Source organism: Mesoplodon mirus (assembly GCF_964341445.2).
Source record: "Mesoplodon mirus genome assembly, chromosome: 3".
Taxonomy (NCBI): Eukaryota; Metazoa; Chordata; class Mammalia; order Artiodactyla; family Ziphiidae; genus Mesoplodon; species Mesoplodon mirus.
The window spans coordinates 15864202-15881723 of NC_138978.1; the positions used below are offsets into that span (position 1 = coordinate 15864202).

Genomic DNA, 17522 nt, shown 5'->3' on the forward strand with positions numbered 1-17522 from the left:
ATGACATTAGCAATACCTGCTTGATAGATTGTTGTGAGTCCCACAAGAGAAAAAGCATGTAAAGCACTTGGGACAGTGCCTGGCTCTGCTGCATAAATGTCAAAGAAAGAAGACAACACCTGCCCAGAGACTCACAGGCTCAGATACGTCTCACAGGGATATGTGTGGACACAGGGAGGCACTGCAGTGATGCACAGAAGGCCTCTAAAATGCCACAGAAACAGCCGAGGCATAACCCCCATCTCAGAAGCCTCACATGACCTCAGACAAGCCTGCACATGTGGGAACAAGGAAGCCCCTGAAGGGCCCCAAGACCTCGTGTTTGTATGCAGTGTTATCACATTACCTCATAGCGACAGGCACAGACAAGGTGTCCCCTGACCCTGGGGTTGATGGCTTCTGGACTAAGGATCTCCAAAGGATCAGAGACCCCAGGCTCTGGGGCAAACCAGGGAAGGATCACATTAGGGCCAAGTCTAGGACTGGGCTTGAGCCATCATCATGTATCCAGTATGAATTTCTGCAGTGCCGGGCACTGTTCTAGGAGCTAGGAATGGGAGGGTGAACAAACAGACATGGGGAGCAGCCAAAGGCCAGCAGAGGAAAACTCCAAAGTAACCTGTGGTGGAAAGGGCTGGAAGGAGACGGAGCTGCGATGGAGAGTAATGGTGGGGGAGAGACTCTAGAGTGGAAGCAGGGAAGGCCTTGACAGTATCTGGTCCATACCGAGAACTCAATGCATACCCTTGATAAAGGGGTACATATCGGCAGGACTTGCTGATGCATGGGAGGTGGAGGTATAGGAATGGAATCAAAGATGCCTCTCCTCCCTGGGTTTTGGTCTGGGCAGGTAGGGGGTGGTGGAGCAGGTTGACCACCTGGGGGATGGGGCTGGCTTCACTCAGTTCAGGTGAGAAGACCTGTTTCTTCTGCTGATGCCTCAGTGAGGGCAGCCTACTGAACTTCTCAGAGCCCCTGTTTCCTCCCCCAGGGCTTAGCTGGATGTCTGGCAGACCACTTAACCAGGGGAACCCTGATTTCCATGGCAGGCAGGATGGCTAGGTTTGTATAAATGACTTGCTCAGATGGCCTTGCCAAGAGGCAGTGTGGTACAGTGGCAAGTGGCTGGGCTCTGGCACCAGAGAGACCTGGGTTTGGATGTGCATCAGTTGCTGTCTAGCTGTGTGAGCTTTAAAAAGTCACTTTCCCTCTCTGAGACTCTCTCCTCATCTGTGAAATGAAAGCTGCTGGAAAGATGAAATGGGGTGGCAGGAACTTGGCAGAAGCCAGTTGCTTTCTTGAGATCCTGGTGCTGGGCTAGAAGCTTCATAAAAGCAGGGGGCTTGGGGACTGCATCGCAAGATTGGTCCCTCATTCTTCATATTGCTACTTGGCATTTAAGAGACTCCATCCTCTGAGCCATCTGGGAAGGAGCTGCACCTGCCGCTTGGTCCATGGTCTTCATGAGGCAGGAGACCAGAGGAAGCTTCCTTCCAAACCACAGAGGATGTGGGAGGCCTCACCTCTGCCCAGGGTTACCTTTGGGGAAGCGGCTCTCACTGTGGTCATCTGGGCGGTCTGTGGGCTGGGCTGCAGTCATCTGTGGGCTAGGACCCATGGAGAAGATTCCCTTCTGGGGCTGTTGCTCCCTTGGGGGCCCACAGGAAGGACATAATATGCCTGGTCCTGCAACCAGGTAGGGTAGGGAGAACCCGGAGAAAGAAAACCAGGCACGGCTTTCCTGACATAAGAGAAGCCGTCTTTTGTGATCTAAGCCTGGCCACAATGCTTGCCCTAGAAGAGGTCTCAGTAATGAATGATCTTAAGGGAACAAAAGGATAGACGACTGTTATCAGGCAAGAGAAGTAACAATAGCAAAGATATCAGTTGTAAAGACTCCCAGTTCTGTTTCAGTGGTGAAGATTAGCCTGAAATGCTCAACCACCAGATCAACTGGAACCTGAGGGATGATGATGACCTTTTCTGACCCTCATGACTTCAATCAACTAAAGCTTGGACTCTGTCGACAGCCCAAGCCCGTTCACGAATAGGTATGTACCCTTAGCTTAAAACTTCCCCAATTTTGCTGTTGGGGAGACACTGCTTTGGGAGAGATCCCGGTGTTCTCCTTACTTGCTGCAAAGAATAAATCCTTCCTTCTCCTGATCTTTGGCTTGGTTGTGTCTTTTGGCTCGACACCTACCAAGAGGTAAACCCAGTTTTTGGGTAACAGTTTGAGTGGCAAAAAGCTGGAGAATTCACTAATTTGTACTGGTTTATTCTAGAGCATTGCCAAACTTCTCAGTTTCTCTAGTTTCACTAGATTTTTGCAACAAAAGGGATTTTCTCACCTAGTGACAAACCCCATGACAAGATTATGGCTGTCTAGACACATAAGGTGCAGTTTCAGCAGTCTGTCTTGTATGTAGTTTCCTGGGCAAGGAGGAGGCTGGAAGAGAATTTGAGTGTTGGGAGTCAGAGGCACACCCTCTGGCACCCAGCAGTCAGTGTGATGTGGGAGACGAGAAATGAGCATTTTTAGTCTTGCACAGATAATCCATCCTCTGAAGAGGAGGTCTCTAACTCTAGCCAGCCGTGTTGGAAATACACCAATTTTCAAGTCCAGAGAGCTGTGAATTAATCACCTTTTTTTTTTTCCCCTGGCTGTGCTGTGTGGCTTGTGGGATCTTAGTTCCCTGACCAGGGATTGAACCCGGGCCCTCAGCAGTGAAAGCACGCAGTCTTAACCACTGGACCGCCAGCGAATTCCCAGGGAGTTAATCACCTTTGTAGTAGGATTCAGCCTTCCACACAGTAGGTATTTGAGACAAATCAGTTAAATTGAGTTTATGGAGCATTTGCTCAACTGCAAGCTAGATGCTTTTCACATTTATTATTTTTTAAACTCATATATGTTAAGAATTTATTTTTAAAGTTTTTTTTTTCAGCTTAAGTATAATTGACAACATCGTAAGATATTTAAAGGGTATGATGTGGACTTCCCTGGTGGCGAAGTGGTTAAGAATCCGCCTGCCAATGCAGGGGACACAGGTACGAGCCCTGGTCCAGGAAGATCCCACATGCCGCGGAGCAACTAAGCCCATGTGCCACAACTACTAAGCCTGCGCTCTAGAGCTGGAGAGCCACAACTACTGAAGCCCGCATGCCTAGAGCCCGTGCTCCACAACAAGAGAAGCCACCGCAATGAGAAGCCCCCACTCACCACAACTAAAGAAAGCCCGCACACAGCAATGAAGACCCAACGCAGCCAAAAAAAAAAAAAAAAGAAAAGTGTCTGATGTGATGATTTGATATATCTATATACATTGTGAAGGGATTTTTCCTCATCAATTAACACATCCACACCTCACATATTTACTTTTTTTTTTCTTTTTGGCAAGAACTCACATTTATTCTTATGTAGACTTTACCCACAATTCTGAGAGGTAAATGCTCTTAATTCCCATTTTACAGATACGAAAATAGAGGCTCAGAGGTTCAACAACTTGCACAAAGGCCGGGTAAGAAGGGATGGCTGGCTTCAGCCCTAGAGAAAGTTGAAGCATTCCACAGGATGATTTTTGTGAATGTAAGCACATTGTCTGGACATTATCAGAGAACAGAAGTAGCATGAAGGACAAAACAGTCTTTCTCTGCTCAAGCTTGCAGTTTTATTAGTAAAGTCTTTGTGTCTTGAAATAGAACATTTGCCTGCAATCCAATGAAAGATTAAATAAGCAGTAAGTTAAACTATCAGTTGATAACATATTCTAATTTAGCTCGGGTTTAAATGGGGTGAGTGACCTACAGTGGCACACTTGACGTCTGATGAAGCTGATTTGAAGTGGCAACTCCCCTGCCTCTCCTCAGAAGCTGCCTGGTGCAGAACTCATCTTTACAAGCCATTAAATTAGTCATGAGAAAAAAACCCATCTTTCTCCCTACAGGTCTAGTGATTAGAAGCAAAGTCAAATTACTCATGAATCCAAGGAATGCGACCTTCCTCGGGGCTGTCTGAAACCAATTAGGTGTGAACAGACCTGGAAGGCAGATTTCCCTACTGCCCTCCCAGCCCGGGTACGGAGGGCTCCCTGAGGGTTTTCCAGTTCTCACTTCCGAATCTGGAGCTTTAACATCTGAGGACTGTGTACTGTGTGGTCTTACTGAGGTGGCCAAGAATTTTGAGATGCTAACATAAGGGTAAAGACTGTGTTCTCTAAATTTCTTATAATTTAATGTTTGTTCCTTTTTTCTTGGTGAACTTGGCTCCTAGGTGGGAGGGGACAAATCTTGTTCATCTTTACCCCCAGCACCTCACCTCTCACAATGCCAGACACTAGTGCTTTTGAAACATCTTTTTTTTTTTTTTGCGGTACGTGGGCCTCTCACTGCTGTGGGCTCTCCCGTTGCGGAGCACAAGCTCCGGATGCGCAGGCTCAGCGGCCATGGCTCACGGGCCCTGCCGCTCCATGGCATGCGGGATCTTCCCGGACCGGGGCACGAACCCATGTCCCCTGCATCGGCAGGCAGACTCCCAACCACTGCGCCACCAGGGAAGCCCGAACCATCCCCTTTTAAAGCCAGAAATGCTCATTAAGATTCATTCTTGGTGAGTCAGATGTTTTTCTTAGCCTCCTGATACAAGAAGCCTTTGCTTCCAGGATGCTACAACTTGAAAACAGCCTTGGAGTATTCCTAAGAGTGAAAATAGGGTCCACCCGAATGTGCGTTAGCAGGGGAAATGGGTAAATAAGTAATGGTGCATCTATGCCACCGAGCAAGAAACCAGTGGTTAAAAAAGCTAAGGTTGAAAATAAATTTCACATACACACAGGTAGATCTTTAGTAGCACCAGAGGCCCTTGTATATCATGGGGTAAAAGTAGAAAGCTGCTGTTCTTCACAAGAGCTAAAACATGGAAGCAACCGAAATGTCCATTAATGGATCAATGGATAAACAAAATATGACACATACATACAATGGAATATTATTCAGCCTTAAAAAGGAAGGGAATTCTCTGACACGTGCTGCAACAGGGATGAACCTTGAGAACTTTACGCCAAGTGAAATATGTTACAAAAAAGACAAATACCATATAATTCCACTTATATGAGATAGAGTAGTCAAAGTCACAGAAATAGAAAGTGGAAGTATGGTGGCTAGAGGCTAGAGGAGGAGAAATGGGGAGTTAGTGTTTAACGGGCAGAGTTTGAGTTTCGCAAGATGAAAAGAGCTCTGGAGATAGACTGGAGTGAGGGTTGTACCATAACGTGAATGTACTTAATACCATTGAATTCTCCATTGAAAAATGGCTGAGGTGGTAAATTCTGTGTGTATTTAACCACAATGAAAAAAAAAAGACAAAATAGAAAGTTGCTAATATCAATATTTTATACCTTATTTTTGAAGGGAAAAAAAACTTTACATATGCTGCGCATTGTAATGACATAAAGGTCTGGAGGAAATGTGTGAACTGTCAACAGGGGATGTGAAACTTGGGGAGTTTAAGGGGTTTCCATTTTTTTTTTTTTTTTTTGCGTTACGTGGGCCTCTCACTGTTGTGGCCTCTCCCGTTGCGGAGCACAGGCTCCGGACACGCAGGCCCAGCGGCCATGGCTCACAGGCCCAGCCGCTCCGCAGCATGTGGGATCTCCCCGGACTGGGGCACAAACCCGTGTCCCCTGCATCGGCAGGCGGACTCTCAACCACTGCGCCACCAGGGAAGCCCCAGGGGGTTTCCATTTTTAACTTGACAAAACTTTTACACTGTTTGCGTTTTCAGTGTTACCGCTTTTGTAGTAAGCGTCAGAGCCAAGGCAGCAGTGGTGGGAATTCATGCTTCCCGTGCGAGGTCTCTGGAGGACATCTGTGGAACTAACTGGAGTTTATAGCTGTGCTGGAAGTATCTGTAACCTGGCCTCAACGAGACAGAAAAAGACTTACCAAGATTTGGTTTGAAGTAATTCTAATACTGAAAGCTGTAGAAACTGGGATGCCATATAATGACGAGCCACTGTTTACTGAGCACCCAGAATAAGTGCAGGCATCCTCACACCAGGTGGCTGAGGGTGGCACAGCTAGGAATCCCATTTTACAGATGGGCAAATGGAGTAGCAAAGAGAAGGGACTTGCCCAGTGTCATCAGCTGGTGAATGGCAAAGCTGGGAACAAGCCCAGGTCCTGCGTGACACCAATTCTATGCTTGTCCCCATCGTAGCCACCCCCAATGGTGGCTCAGTTCTGGAGGCCTGGCCCCCTCTTCAAGGACAAGGACTCCTCCTTCTGGCACCTTCACATCCCACTGCAGCAAGTACAAGGAACAGGCTTGCTTTTTTGTTAATAAAGTAGAATAACATTTATTTATTAAAATTTTTATTATACATGCTGTATTTGTGGGAAATCGAGACCTCTGAAGGAACTCAGATTAGATACAAATTACATTCAGCTGAGCTGGTTACAGTCATGTTTAGCACGGGAACACTTAAGCTGAAGCTTTCTTTTCCTTATAGGTTGCCATCATTTTCTTGATTTCAGCAATAGCTTTCCCTGGATTCAGCCCCTTGAAAAAAGAGAAGAGAATCAATACCAAATGGTAAGTGAAACTGAATGGAAAAACCCCATGACCTTGGGCGACCCAGGACCTCCTGACCTAGCTGGTCAAAGCACGGTGATTACAAACCAAGTCCTTTAATACCCAGGGGTTTGGGCTAAGTGCTCTCTTCTGTTTCCACTCTTAGACATTTGAAAACGGCCAGCTCTCTCTGGCAGGAGCCCTGTCTCACTGAGTTCCTGCTGGTGAGGCTCACTGTGGCAGGTCAATGAGCCCAAGGAAGAGTCGTCTCTTCTATGACTACAGTGTCAAAATTAGCCAGTTATCTCTAAAGGTTTCCACATCATTACCATTATCATTCAGTCATCATCACCAGAAATCTGCATCTGCAAGCCCTCAAAGGTATGTGGGAGAAAGGAGCCTCTGTTAACCTTCCTAAGCACCACTGGTTAAGTGGCCCACAACACTGGATTAGCTGCAGTTGGCCTCACAGCTGTAACATCTGTCCTGCACGAGGTATAGCAATTAAACCCAGTGGGGCCAGTGTCATAGAAGCAGGAAGTGAGATCACCAAATAGTTGGTAAAATTAGACAAGCACTCATCTGAGGCTAGTGAAGGGTCTCCTCGTTCAATTTAATTAAATTATTTTATGTGGCTCTGCGCTGAGCAGCATGCGGAATCTTAGTTCCCGTGACACGTGGAAGCGTGTTGTCTTAACCACTGGACCACCAGGGAAGTCCTGGGTCCCCTCATTTTAGAAGGACAACTTTAACTCTGAAATTAAAGCGTGGAAAAAAAGAAAAAGAAAAAAGATCTTCAGAGAGACAGAAAGGGAAAGAGAAGACACTCTTTAAAAGATTGATATGGGGGGCTTCCCTGGTGGTGCAGTGGTTGAGAGTCCACCTGCCGATGCAGGGGACACGGGTTCGTGCCCCGGTCTGGGAGGATCCCACATGCCGCGGAGCGGCAGGGCCCGTGAGCCATGGCCGCTGAGCCTGCGCGTCCGGAGCCTGTGCTCCACAACGGGAGAGGCCACAACAGTGAGAGGCCCGCATACCGCAAAAAAAAAAAAAAAAAAAAAAAGACTGATATGGAAGGATCCCTGAAATGTGTTAAGTGAGAAAGGTAGACACTGTGACAAAGGACACGTGGAACATTTGCGTGTAGCACAAACTATCCCTGGAAGGACACACAGGAAGCTGCTAACACCACCGGGGAGGGGGCTGGGGCTGGGGCAGGAGGAAGGCCCTCCACAGTATTTCCTTTTGAACGCTGAGCCGTGTACATACCTGCCCCATCAAAAGGAATTTAGAGTCAGTAAACAGACTGTACCCAGTCCCAGCGCAGGAAGGAGGCACTGGGAGGCAGGTGGCCTGCTTCTAGGCCTGCCCTGCCCCCAACCTGAGACTGACCTTGGCAAGATGCCCCCACCCCCAACTCCCGCTCATGGGCTCAGCTTCCCCACCTGTAAAAGGGGCTGCACTTGACGATTTTTGAGGTCCCTTCTAGTTCAAACAATCTGGGCCTATGTCTAGCCTCACAGCCCCAGTGTCCACCCCTCCTTTACTGAAGGGGAGGGCAGGACACAGAGAAGTCTGTCCTTGGTTGTCTGGTCTGTCTGCTGTCCTCTGCGATGCAAACATTCACGCCTAGGAGCGCACGGCAGGATCCTCTGCGGAGATTTTGAAGAAATACACAAGCCAGGCCCCAGCCTTGGAGAGGCTGTCTTCTGACTGACCGGCTCAAACAAACAGAAGGTCCCATTAAGTGCTTACTATGTGCCAGGCACTGTCCTAAGCACTTCAGTGGCATGACTTGCCTCAGAAGCCACAAGGCTCGCTGAGCAGAGCCTGGGTAGAGACGCAGGCAGCAGGATGCGGAGCCTGAGCTCTCCTGCACTGTTCGGGATCCCACCAGTCCCCGTGGCCCACCCCAATGCCGATGTCACATGAGAAGCACTCTGGCAGGGGAAGGGGGGGGCCCTTGAAACACTGTGGAATTACCCAGTCTGGATTTCATGTTTGGTAAGATGTGCTGCCTTTTCTTTCTTTTTTAAGCTGCTAACTGGTCGTGCTAGCGTTTTCCATCTCGCTGCCTGCTTACTCACTGCACCTTTAAAATGAAATTGCTCTGCCCACAGTCTCTGCTCGAAGGGCAGCCCTGGCTGCTCCCCGCCCACTGACGGACCAGGGCTGGCACCTGACAGTAGCTGGCCGGCCAGCTCTGACGTGGGCTGCGCCGTGGAAAGCTAAGCTGGGCCAAGGAGACTCCCTCTGAGGAATGTGAGCTGAGAAATGCTGAGAGAAGCCAGGCAGATGCTGAAGCCGCAGGCAGGGTGAGTATGAACAGGAAGCAGGAAGTATGAACAGGAAGAGGGAGTGAAAGCTAAGTAAGCAGGCGCTCCGAGACTGAGGAAAGACACGCGGAGGAGAAAGCACAGGCTGGCTGCCAGGGAGCCGAGCGGACCGGCAGCCATGTTGCCACACAGAGACCTTGGGGCCCGGAGAGGGAATGTAGCCCTCACAGCTGCCTGTGCTCAGACGGCTTTCCTCCCGTGGTTCCCACAAAGTCAGGGCAAACCCAGCTTCCTGTTCATGGGTCCTTGTGGCATCCTTGACTCCCACCAGGCCCGTGTGAACCTGACTTGAAAACCCTTCCCAAGGGGGCCTGAGTGAGCCTGTGCCCCGCAACTAAGCGCCAAGAGCCCCAGGCTCACACGGAGGGGAGAGCGCTCTCTGCGCCCCGCCGGCTGCCTCCTCACGAGCGCACGTCAGCGCTGGGCCGCGCGGGGGGCCGCAGCCGCGTACCTTGGGACAGGAATTCGTGCAGTTCATGATGGTGTGGCAGCGGTACAGAGAGAACGGGTCCTGCAGCTTGGCCAGGCGCTCCTCTGTGAACTCGTCTCTGGAGTCGATCATCCAGCGATAGGCCTGGGGGAACCGGGGACTGGTGGGCTGAGCTGTCACCTTAACTGGCCAGAGCAGCCCTCTGGTTCACCTCAAAGCCCCAGGCGTGCAGAGGAGCAGGAATTCTCAGCCTGGAAGCCATCTCCACACCTTACTTCTTGCCATCTTCCAAGGAAAGGCTCCCAACTCCTTTGTAACATCTCTTAGTCACCTTGACTAATGAGCCCCACCAACCTTTAAACCACATGCACCGGGTCGCTGGTGCTTAATTATATACCATCAGGCATCGTCTTCTACTGATTTCATGTTGCTCATTAGCTTCCTCCCTAGAACATGAATCAGTGAAGGCAGGGACGGTATCCTTGACTCTCTTTAACTGCCTTCAGAGCACCTACCCACTACCTTGGAGTGAACTGATAACTGAACAGACCTGCACAGAGAGAATATCTGTTCTACTTATTGATCCTTGCGATTAGCATATCCACCCCAGAAGCCTGAGATCAGCCAGCTGAGAACTGACTAAGCTCCTGATCACCGGGCCGGCTCCAGCAGTGTTGCCGACACCACTTTTACGTTTCCCAACAACTCAGATCACTGGTACAAGCGCCAGCTACAAATGTACCTCATACTCAATCTTTAATTTGGCCAGGAATCAATCAGTACTGCTAACTGGTCACACAACCACAGAGCTTCTCTTTTGGTGGGAAAATGAGAAACAAGAAGTTGTTTTTTCTGAGTTGCTTCAGAGTCTATGAAGAGCACTGACCACAAATCTAAAAAGTATGAGCTTTCTGGGAACAAAGACAGTGACCCTGTCTGCAGTGAACTACACATATAGTGAAAGACAATGAAAACCAACACTACTTTCTTTCCAAGCAACCCCTAAGCCCAGTACTGCAGGCTTTCACTAGCCTGGAAACAATTTCCACCCTTGCAGCTGGGTAACTGCTCCTCAACGAAATTTCTCTCTCCCCTGCTTCCACGTTAAAAACCCCGTGAGAGGGAGATGGGGAGCCTCCTGACAGACGCAGTCCGGGGAAAGTGGGCAAGTGGGCAGGGAAGAGCCAGCAGCAGAGGGAAACATCTGAAACATCTGCAGGGCATCGTGTGCCAACCCGCAGCCACCATCCCTGGGCGTGACCCTCACCACACTAAATGAAGGCATTCTGCAGATGAAGCCCCAGATTTACTGAAAGCCAAGTGAAGGTGATGCAACCAATTACCGTTTGTAATGGATGACAAAGAAGGAAGCCATCGCCCCTCAGAACATCGGTTTCCATTTCCCTTACAGTAATGAAGGAGCGCCTTACCTGCATAAGAACCGCGGGTCCCAAGTACTTGTCCCCATTCCACCAGTAGCTCGGGCAGCTGGTGCTGCAGCAGGCGCAGAGAATGCACTCATAGAGCCCGTCCTGTGCGGGGAGAAAGGGCAGTCAGGAGCCCACCATGGAAGAGACGGTCGTGTCCTGAGCTGATTAAATGTGAGGTCTGGGGTCAGGGCGCGAGCAAAGTGCCTACTCGCACGTGAGTTTTCTTGGCAAAATCCTAGGAGTGGTTTGCAGAGATTTTTCAGATTCATAAGAAAGATCTTGGAATTGAAATTCAGACATTTGCTGGATTAGAGCCCAGAGTTCTTAAGTCTAAGTACAGTGTACTCATCCTTTAATAAATAACCCCTCACTTATCTTAAAAAAAAAAAACCGAAAACAAAAACATGAAAAGAACTTACCACCTCGAATGCAGTCTAGCAGAAATTAAAAAGGCCCTGAGTGCTGAGGCATCTAGAGTCTACACTAGCCTCTGCCCTGGCTCAGCAGACACCTCAAGTTTTCGATAGCAACATCAACATCACCCTAAACAGCCGACCAGCACTGAGCACCATGTGCCTTACTGACGACCTCATGTGATTGTCACAATAGTCCTGGGGTGAGTGCTATTAGGGTCCCATTTTACAGGTAAGGAACCGAGGCCCCGAGAAGTTAGGTCACTTCCCGAGGGTGACACAGCTGCAAACAGGTGGCCCGACTCTGGCATCCCTCCTCTAACACTGCCACCCTGACTCAGCGTGCCCAACCAGTTCTAACTGGACTTTCTGATTTGGGGAACAACAGAAACTGATTGAAAGTGGCAAAACAGGAGGGCACGCTGACATCTGAAGTGACAGCTGAAAACAGATGACACAGAGTTGATGGTCATGATTGTAACCACGAGTCTTCAACAAAAATTATGTTCTGTTCAGGCAGCTGGTGAGAGTGTAAACTGGCCCCACTGTCTAGAAAGCATAAGGTCACAGGATTAAGAGCCTTCACGACAGTCATATTCTTTACTTATAAAAGGGTAGTTGTCGACAGAGATTACCTTTGGGTGGTGGAATTATAGATTATTTGAAAATTAGTTCTCTTTTCCAATTACCTATAATGAGCATTATGGCTTTTAAAATCATGAAAAAAAGTTAGGTTCAGCAATATTAATTTGAAGAAGTGAAAAATGCTAAATAAGCAAATGTTTGGTATTTAAATGAGTGAATTTTGACTACCTAGAAAACATGTTCAGGGGAACCCTCTAATCCCTAAAAATAGTACATCAAGGAGATGTTTATAAGCTACAAGCTTTCCTACCTGAGGACTGTGAGATGACAAGCTGGGCCAGGGTGGCCAGTTCCAACCTGGACCCTGGGATGCGTCAGACTCCCTGGAGTTAGAAACTGGGGCAGAGCTATGTCCCGAGAACAAGAAACTCTTGGAAGAGAAGGCAGCTGCTCGCTCTGAATTACAACATCACCGTGCTGACCCTCAACATCTCGATGACGACAGAGCTGGGCATTACCAGGACCTTCCTTTCTTAATATTTTATGGGGAAGAGGAGAGGGGCTAAATGTTCCCCCAGACCTAAAAGGCAGAATTCATTTATTCATTCACACAACTCATATTTGTTGATAAGATAGCACATGCCAGGATCCTGGGATCCAGAAAGGGGTATAAGACACAGGCCCTGCCCTTGACGTGCGCTCAGTCTGCTAACAGCCTGTCATGTGAACGAATGAAGTGGTGACCCTGAGACAGCACGAGTCCTTCCCTCGTGTAGGCATGACGTTGGGACCTATCTCCATCTGGTCCCCTTCCCACTTCTTCCTCTCCAAAGGACACCAAGTGTGCAGGGAGTGAGTGTGCGTGCCTCCTTCATAGAGGTAGAAGTGTACGCGAGAAAGAGACTACAAGCTTGCTAATAACCCCTTCACTTTCAGAGACTTCATAGCCTGTGCCCAGGGGTAGCAACTCCAAGAGTGAGTGGGCCCGTCACAAGCCCACACCGCGTCACTAGACGTGTGGTGTCAGGAAAGCACCAAGTTCTAGTTCCAGTTTTGCTATCGGCTTCTCTCACTCCCATCTGCAAACAGGGTGGTAGCCGCAGGACTGCAAACAGCCGGCATGTGTTTTATTTGCCCACCGGGTTGAAGAGTAACCCCGATTTAGCTGTCAACGTTTCAAGACCTGGCGATCTACAGACTGGTTTCTTTTGAAAAAGACGAACGTCTAGCAACACGGTAGCAGTGAGCCCCTCTAGGCTGAGCGCTCCAGGGCCTTGGTCCCCTCTGGGCCCTTCATAGGTTCTCACTACCCACCTGGCCCCGACAGGATGGGTGTCCAACCCTTGGACAGATGGTTCTGAAGTTCCTTTCCAGAAGACGCTGAATGTTCTGCATCACCTCATGCTGTGCCCCCCATCCCCTCTGCCCCTAAGCCCCACTTCCTGGCAAACATCTTTGCAACAAAATTCCTCAAGTCAAGACAATGAACAGGGACTAATAATGACCAGTTTCTCACGATCTTCTATGGACTGCAGATACTGCTTCTTGCCTTCCTGGGATTCATCCTTCTTCTTTAAATAAGGCTCAATGGACTTGTACTGGGCATAGAAGTTGCTCAAATCCTGAGGTTAAGAGGAAGAAGAAGAAATGGGTCAGATTCCACCACCACTCCTTAGCTTTCCTGCTTATCCCATTTTTGGGACACTGCCCACTTTTCTGCCCCGTGACAGGCAATAGTCAGACTCTCTTCCTTTGGCATGGATACGTGCAAAGATCACGAAAGGAGAAATGGTCACATGTCAGCGTGGTTAGGGAATTTCTCCTTCACCCACCTGGGAAGCTTTCCAATCCCACAGTCCTTTCTCCCCAGATGCCCTTGAAAACACCCAGTCAGGGAAAGGGAAGGTGGTCAAATACAGGGAGGTAGAAATTAAAACACATAAGAACGGCTGCATTCCCAACTGATATTTGCCACATGAATTCTTTGTTGTTATGGCCAAATTCTTCATTTCTGAAATTGTTCAAGTCTAAAATTCTGTGCCCTGTTATTCCCAAACAATCCTCACCAAATGAGCTGCTGGATGATCTTCTAGGCCATTTATCTTCTGCCATTCAAATTCCTTAACTAAACTCAAGACAGGAAAAAACCCTGCCCTGAAGAACTATAGCACAACACACATACCTCCTGCCCCCCCTTAAAAAAAAAAAAGCAGGTGGGAGGTGCTGGGGAGGTGGGGAGACACACACACACACACACACGGGCAGGAACTCACAGGAACAAGATCCTTTATCACATACATATGTGGAAGAGGGTAGATTTTTGAAACTTTGTTGAGGTTGATGTCAATCCTTCGGGTACAAGCGAGAGTGTTGCCTCCATTGATGTTCATGGCACAGGAGCCGCAGATGCCTGAGACACAGCACAGTTAACACTCCCCTACCCAGCTGCAGGCAGTCCAGCTGCAGTTCTCCCTTCCGGACTGTCCTTACTCTGCCAGCAGGAGCAGCACTGACATGGAATACACCTGTGCAGAGGTGCCCACTGCCTTTTCTCCTTCCCATTCTTCTTAGAATGTAGATCTAACGGCTGTAGTTCCAAAAACCATGTTGTGAAACCAGGAGGCAACCCTGAGGTTGGAAGCTATCTGCTCAGGATGGCACTGGAGCACAGACGAGCCTGGGTTGCTGCGGGCATCACGGAGGGTCCACGCCAGTCCTAGTTCCTTGCTTCATGTATTTTGAGAGAAAAACCAGCCTTTTTTTTTTTTTTTTTTAAAGTCACTGTTATTTGAACTCAAATTCTATTTTTCTTAAACTTTTTTTTTTTTTTTGGCCGCACCACAAAGCTAGTGGGATCTTAGTTCCCCGACCAGGGATTGAATCCAGGCCCGCGGCAGTGAAAGCGCAGAGTCCTAACCACTGACCGCCAGGGAATTCCCTGGACTCAAACTCTTAACAGATATAACATCCCAAAATAAATCAACACTGTCTTGGTCAACTTAAAGTTGAGGCCTGGATACAGATTGTCCAGAGACAGACCTCATTCTATTGTCTCCACAAAGCTACACTGGGGACATGAAACCCACAAAAGCTGCCTTAGCACTGACTTTTCAAGGAGAATGAGGTAATGTGAAACCAAACCAAAGTAAGCAAAATAAGGTGCTGACCAAGGACACTGAAAGGAGAATTTTCTTAGCCTGGACTCATTTCCTGTGTATGGAATTTCCGAGGTATTTCAGAATTACAAATGACTATGCACGCTAAGCCCCTGCTACCACTTCTTCAGAAGCTCTTTTTTGAAGGTAGTTAGGCCGGAGAAATGTGGTTACTTGTGAAACTTGGACTGGGTTATCACTTTCTCTCCCTCTCCCGTTAATCTTAATAAAAGTATAATAGGACACAAATATCCATCTTAAGCAAATACTCTTACAGTTCCCCAAGAGATCGAATATTATCAGCACATTTATGTGAGCCTGGCATCCAACAGAGCAGTATGCTTTTATAAGAAATGGTATACAATAATAATAAAAATCCAAGGAAACTTCTCTTAAAAAGCCTCCCCTGGAAATTCTCTTCACAAACTACAAGGGAAACAAAAGTAGCCACAATTAATATCATTCTGCCTCATTTTTTTTTTTTTGCCCACATGGGCCACACCTTGTGTTCTTGGCTCTGAAAGAGTTTTATGGGGAAGCTTACTGAAAAGCGTCTATTTCCTGTGTTGTCAGGACTTATGTGGGAAGGCTGGTACTTAATTACAGCAGAATGTTCCCTAAACAGCAGGATTCAGCCAAACTATCATACCCGTTAGCATCTGCTACATTGAATCCAATCCTGTAAGATTAGCTGAATCAAAACAGATGTCTTGGGCTTCCCTGGTGGCGCAGTGGTTGAGAGTCCGCCTGCCGATGCAGGGGACACAGGTTCGTGCCCTGGTCTGGGAGGATCCCACATGCCGCGGAGCGGCTGGGCCCGTGAGCCATGGCCGCTGGACCTGCGCGTCCGGAGCCTGTGCTCCACAGTGGGAGAGGCCACAGCAGTGAGAGGCCCGCGTACCACAAAAACCAAACCAAACCAAAACAAAAAACAAAAAAACCCCCCAAAAAACAGATGTCTTAGAAGTAGGCCTTTAAATGCTTGAGATGTACAGCAGAACACAGCTGCCCTGTTTTGGTTTTATCCCAGGTTTTCCGAGCCCGGCAAGTGATTGTATCTATCACCTGAGAGTGCAATTCTGGAATCTGACAACTTTGGCTGAGTCCCGGCTCCTGACTCACCATCTCTGTGTCCTTTCAGAAGTCCCTTAACCTCCCTGGGCCTCAGTTTCTTCACATGTACGCTGAGTGTAAATGGTAACAGTACCTGTCTATCTCACGTAAAGTGCACAGAACGGAGTCTGCACAGTCTGTGTTCCACAGCCATCAGGATCAGTTAGCTGTCATAGCACCCCGTGTGATTTTTCCCACACCTGAGAACCATCTGAACGATGACTTAGGAATTTACTTTAAATCAACTCATTTTACCTTAAATTTATATTTAAAAATCATTTCTATCACTGTTACACTGTCATTAGTAATTATATTTTTCTAGTACATAAAATCAATACATAGCTATTAAAGAATGTCGGTATGCACACTGCCTGGAATCAGCAGCACACTGTAGGAATCGCTGTTTCCATCCAGAACATTTCTACTGACCACCTGCTCTGTGCACGTGTAATGCTGGGAGCTGGAAGGGGACGCATGTCCCTCTTGTTGGACAAGTGTTAAGTGTGCACAAGCACCAGCTAGAAATTCCCTACTACCCCCCTAAAGAAGAGCTCCGCGGTGACCAGCTAGCATATCTGGGCTGGTCCTTGAAGGGTGCAGCAGCTCACAGGGACCGCCAGAAGCAGTAACCATGCAAGTGAAAGCTCCTGAAGGGAAGCCAACTTAGAAACCAGAACTTATACCACAGTTCAAATTTCCAACACTTCTGCCTAAGAAAAGGAAGTGTGACTTGTGGCAAGGTCACCTGGCAGAGCGCTGCAGCCATCCTCCGGGTATCCCCTGGTATCAGTTCTGGCCAGCCCAGGCTTCTTTTGGGAAACAGAACAAAAGTGTCCAAGCCTAACAACAGGGAAGGAAATCCTTACCTTCTCTGCACGATCTTCGGAAGGTCAAGGTAGAATCAATTTCATTCTTAATCTTGATTAAAGCATCCAACACCATAGGACCACAGCTGACCAAAAAAAAAAAAAAAAAAAAAAAAACCCTCACAAAAATAAAAGACCCAGTTGTACTTATGTGAAGTTCAATCTCCCTACACTTTATCATAATACGATCTGAGACAGCTACATATATTAGCTGCTCTTCTTATCCATGGCCTTCTTAGGTCACATTCAGAATTTTTTCCGTAGTTTTATTTTTGCACATTCTTACACATTTTAAGTACAGCAGAATTCTGACACATTTTAAGTGCCACACTGCCTAAACATTTCTAGGAAATGGAAAGCTAAAGAAGAAGAGAAATATTTAGGTTAGGAGACAACTTCCATATACTGGCAGTTTTTATTTTTTCTTCTAAAGCTCCCTGAAAAGTTTTCCCAAATAATTTATTTCAAATTTTAGTTTTATTTTTTTGGACAAAAATAGTAAGTAGCTTTATATGGTTAGTTAACAGCTTCCCATCTACAAAGCAGAGAGAGCAACGCCCACATCTCACAGGACTGCTGCAGGTGAATTAACATACAGGAAAATGAAACACTCAGAGCAGTGT

General features: G+C 47.8%; 1 protein-coding gene across 1 annotated transcript in view; it reads right to left on the bottom strand.

Annotated features, from left to right (window-relative positions):
* Positions 1 to 6355: 6355 nt before the first annotated feature.
* SDHB (succinate dehydrogenase complex iron sulfur subunit B) overlaps positions 6356 to 17522 on the bottom strand; it is a 36569-nt gene continuing 25402 nt past the window's right edge. Inside the window, exons 3-8 of the mRNA XM_082616122.1 lie at positions 16900 to 16985; positions 14039 to 14175; positions 13271 to 13387; positions 10768 to 10869; positions 9359 to 9481; positions 6356 to 6559 (exon numbers count right to left, since the gene is read on the bottom strand). Coding sequence (XP_082472248.1) covers positions 6482 to 6559; positions 9359 to 9481; positions 10768 to 10869; positions 13271 to 13387; positions 14039 to 14175; positions 16900 to 16985 — 643 coding nt within the window. The 3' untranslated portion in view covers positions 6356 to 6481. The remainder of the gene's footprint in view (positions 6560 to 9358; positions 9482 to 10767; positions 10870 to 13270; positions 13388 to 14038; positions 14176 to 16899; positions 16986 to 17522) is intronic.